The following is a 471-nucleotide window of genomic DNA, read 5'->3' as shown; positions in this document are numbered from 1 at the left end:
CGCGGCCGGCTGTCTGCGGGTGGGTTACCGCGAGGGTACCGTGCCGTGCTGCCGCGCGCGCGAGGCCGAGAGCGCCGGGGACGGGGGGTTCCGACCCCCTCCTCCCTTGGCCCGCCCTGCTCCTCCTCCTCCTCCTCCTCCTCCTCTTCCGTCGCGGTCTCGGGGCGCCGAGGGCGCGCCGTCGCTCCTCTCGCTCTCCCCGCCGAGGCCGTCGCGCGCCGCCGCCCGGCCGGCGTCCTCCCGCGCGGGGCCGTCTCTGCCCGCGGGCCTTGCCTTTTCGGTTCTCGTCTCCGGGATGGGGGCTGTCCGCCGTCTCCCCTCCCCGCTGGGGCGGGGGGACGCGATGTGTCGGCCGTCCCGGCGCGGGCGCCTCGCGAGCCATAGTGAGAAAGCTTTTTCTAAGGTGTAGGTGACAAGAGACGCTAAAGGACAAAACGAAGCAGCACAACACTGGCATTGTGTGTGCATTTT

The 471-nt window shown here is 71.8% G+C and overlaps 1 protein-coding gene across 1 annotated transcript in view; it reads left to right on the top strand.

Annotated features, from left to right (window-relative positions):
- The window catches only part of LOC115949296 (translation initiation factor IF-2-like), a gene marked incomplete at both ends in the record, with an annotated part of 862 nt that extends 479 nt beyond the window's left edge, over positions 1-383 (top strand). The window contains one exon of the mRNA XM_031065829.1: positions 20-383. Within this exon, the coding sequence (XP_030921689.1) occupies positions 20-383 (364 nt within the window). The remainder of the gene's footprint in view (positions 1-19) is intronic.
- Between the last annotated feature and the right edge of the window lie 88 nt (positions 384-471).

Source organism: Geospiza fortis, unplaced genomic scaffold, assembly GCF_000277835.1.
Source record: "Geospiza fortis unplaced genomic scaffold, GeoFor_1.0 scaffold4309, whole genome shotgun sequence".
Taxonomy (NCBI): Eukaryota; Metazoa; Chordata; class Aves; order Passeriformes; family Thraupidae; genus Geospiza; species Geospiza fortis.
This window is presented reverse-complemented; position numbering and strand designations above follow the sequence as displayed.